Source organism: Hipposideros armiger, unplaced genomic scaffold (genome assembly GCF_001890085.2).
Source record: "Hipposideros armiger isolate ML-2016 unplaced genomic scaffold, ASM189008v1 scaffold_92, whole genome shotgun sequence".
Lineage (NCBI taxonomy): Eukaryota > Metazoa > Chordata > Mammalia > Chiroptera > Hipposideridae > Hipposideros > Hipposideros armiger.
Genome location: NW_017731442.1, coordinates 631,152 through 634,491, shown reverse-complemented (window position 1 = coordinate 634,491; position 3,340 = coordinate 631,152). Strand labels below are relative to the sequence as shown.

The 3,340-nt window shown below is 37.1% G+C and overlaps 1 protein-coding gene across 1 annotated transcript in view; it reads right to left on the bottom strand.

Moving 5' to 3' along the window:
• Window positions 1-3,340, bottom strand: part of BUB1B (BUB1 mitotic checkpoint serine/threonine kinase B) — a 63,899-nt gene that overhangs the window by 20,467 nt on the left and 40,092 nt on the right. The window contains exon 9 of the mRNA XM_019644853.1: window positions 880-1,109. Coding sequence (XP_019500398.1) covers window positions 880-1,109 — 230 coding nt within the window. The remainder of the gene's footprint in view (window positions 1-879; window positions 1,110-3,340) is intronic.

Below are 3,340 nucleotides of genomic sequence, written 5' to 3'. Positions count from 1 at the left end.
GGGGCCCTCTGGCGTCCCAAGCCAGCTCTTAACCAATGTGCCACTCGGCTGGCCCAACACTAATATTTTTTATCTAAGTACCTAGTTCCTTTCCCTGCTCATATTTGGCTACCCTCCTAACCTACTTTTTTGTTAAGGTGGTTCCATTTTTAAAAAACCTTTCTTAACTAGCTCCTTGCTTTCTGACCACTCCCCCTCTCCTACCTAGGTACATAGGTTTCATTTTTCAATACATTGAGTCCAGAGCACCTTTGTCAATCTTGGAAGGGGCTAGTTGATATTAACAAATGAAGACAATTCCAAACTTACTACTACTACTAAGTCTGCTTTACAGAAGTTTGCTTATAACTTGTCACCTGGAACTCAGAAATATGTCCTCAAATAAATTATAAGTGATGGTTAAGCTTCCCAGGTAGCCCTACAAATGCCATTTCCTATTAAGTGAGCTGAGCTACAGTAAGTTATTCTGGATATCTGGATAAAAAGAAACACTTCTTTCTTCTTTCTTGGCATAGATCCTAATCAAAATATCTAAATGGGCAGGCATGGCATGTACATGTATGCATGTCAGGGATCATAGCTGTCTGCTTAGAGCATTGTGGAATATCAATTATTCCTATAGGTTACAGTTTCTTCTCCTCCTTTACTTTTGAACACAGACTTAGTTGTGTAGATTCCCCCCGACTCCACCCAGGGACCTCATGGAAAGCAGCAATGGAAGTTCAGCTTAAATAGAGAGAGAAACAGTAGAAACCATAGAAGAATCACATAAACGTACAAACAATGGGGCAATTTTCCTCAGCCTAAATATATCAGGTCAACCTTCTTACAACTAAGTTAAGTTATTTTTACAAACTTGAACTAGATCAATATGCATACCTTCCCTCTGCTCTTTTAATTTCTTCCGGAAAACTTCAGCCCGGATCTCTTCAAAGGAGAACTCTCCCACTCCTGCGTAAATCTTCTCCTTACAGTACATCATCTTCTCTTTCTTCTCCTCAGAATCTTGCTGATGGCTTTGAACTCTTTGCAGGAGATCACCTTCTTCTTTTCCAGGCTTTCTTGTGCTTAGAATGTGGTTTATACTGGGTTCAATTTTACACGGTGTCCTAAAAGATGCAAAATAATTATTATTCATCATATAGGTCAAATGAGTTATTTCTTATATCACAGGGACAATGCCAGCAGCAAGAGTATATGTGATCAATTAAAAAAAAAAAAAAGTTGAGCATGGAGCCTAAAAATAATTTACATGGGTCATTGACAATTATGTTCTGAGTACTACTCTATTATGATAAGGAAGGAAATTAGCCATTAGTTAGTCATCANTCCCTAGCGCTGCTCCCATACACCCAATTCCCCAATTGAAAAAAAAAAAAAAAAGATCAGGACTGAGGAACAACCATGGATTTGGCAAAAACGGAGGTTTCTGGGACCATGATCAGAACTGTTTAACTGGAATAGAGGGATACTTGAGGAAATAATAGGTAGTGAAGAAGATTACAATTCCCAAGAAATTCTGCTATGAAGGAAAAAAAATGGGGTAGTAGCTGGAGAAGAATATGAAGATAATGAGGACATTTTTTTAAAGAATTGGAGACAATGAGAGTGTGTATATATGATGGTGAGAATGATTTAGTAGAAAGAGAAAAGGCTGGGGGTGGGGAATAAAGGGTCATTCCTTTGATAAGAACAGAAAAATGTTCATTTTAACAGAATGTTAGAGTGCACAGATATGGATTACTGATATGGTAGATGTGGTGGAAGAAAATGGAGTTACCTTTATATTCCTTCTAATTCCCCAATGAAGTAAGAAGCAAGATCATAGCTAAGGAAGGGCAGGGATATAGAAAATTTGAAAATGTGAGAAAAATTAAATTAGTTGTTTAGCAAAAAGAAGAAATTCACCTACCAGGAAACTGTAATAGACTTCTAGGCACTAGTGAATGCTCATTTGAGATCTGTGGTGGTGAATTTAAAATGAGACCAGTATATACAGTTGCATTTTCCTCCAGCTGTATTTAAAGTACTTGGATGCAGATACAAAGTGTGAGCAGATATTGAATTTAATCAGGGTTCACGTTTTGCTGGGTGAATACAATATAGAGATAGAAGGATAGAGGGGTTAAGCGTATTTGCAAGGGATTCACTATAATAACAATCATTGACTCTGAGCTGGAAAGAAAGGAAATCAGGACATTAGGATGGTAATGAAAGGTAAAAAATATAATTGGTAGGGATGGACTGGTGGAGATTTCAATAAGACTAAAGAATTCCAGGAATGGAGTCCTAAAGTAAGTAAGCTAGAAGAGAAGTGGTCAAAGAAAAGGACCTTCAAAAGAGTTAATGGGTGATAAGGTCAACAGTTAAGACCATGAGAGTTGGTGGTGAGTAGTGGTAAGGAAGAGATCACAGGAGGTATGGTAGTCATGGAACTGAGGAGCCATGGTACTGGGTGGTGTAGGGGTGGAAAGGAAGACATAGGGCCAGGTGCTTAGTCACTTAATGAATGATGGGGTGTGACTAAAAAGTCTGANTTCCTTTGTAGGCATCTTCTCTTCTTGCTATTTGCATTAAATAAACAAAATCAATTTGTCCCTTCTATCTAGAAAATGCTACCTATTTTCAATCTTTAGTTCCAAAATTAGCTTTACGATTTTTTCCCTCCAGATATCCACTAACTGTATAAAATGTCTGTTCCACAAAAGTTCTTTCCAATAATTTATGTTCCTAGTATAAACTGGTACTTTGTACTTGACAGAGCAGTGCCAAGCATATACTGAATTTCTTTAACCTCATTTTAATGGAACATGACTAGAATAAAAAACTAAAGTTAGAGGTCACAAAACAATGGTTTAGAGTATAACTAAGAAATCAATAAATTGCATCACTTATATCACATGCTACAAATTCCATTTGAAGTCACCTGTTAAATTACTTTCCTGCTCTTAATAGCTAAGAAACCACAAAAAACTCTAAATGGAGGCTGGGAGGACTTTTACCTTCATGATTTTAAATTGCTTAAACTTGTTTTAATAAGCTTTAGTTTTATGTATTAAAAAAAGAGAAATAACCTGGTCACCCGCTCTTTCTTGCAGAGTGGTTTGAATTTCTTTTAGCTTCTTCTCCATCTCTTCAATTTGTTTCTGCATTTCTGCTCTCTTCTCTGCACTGGTCAGTAGCTCAGCTAAAAACAGTAAAGTTGGCTGAGGGCACTTACTCCTCATAGCAACTGATTCTGTCAAAAACTGTCTTTGGGGCTCATGCTCTCAATATATATGTTAATATTACAAATGAGAATGATGTAAGTAGAGCAGAGTCCTCAACTTGAGGTCTCTAT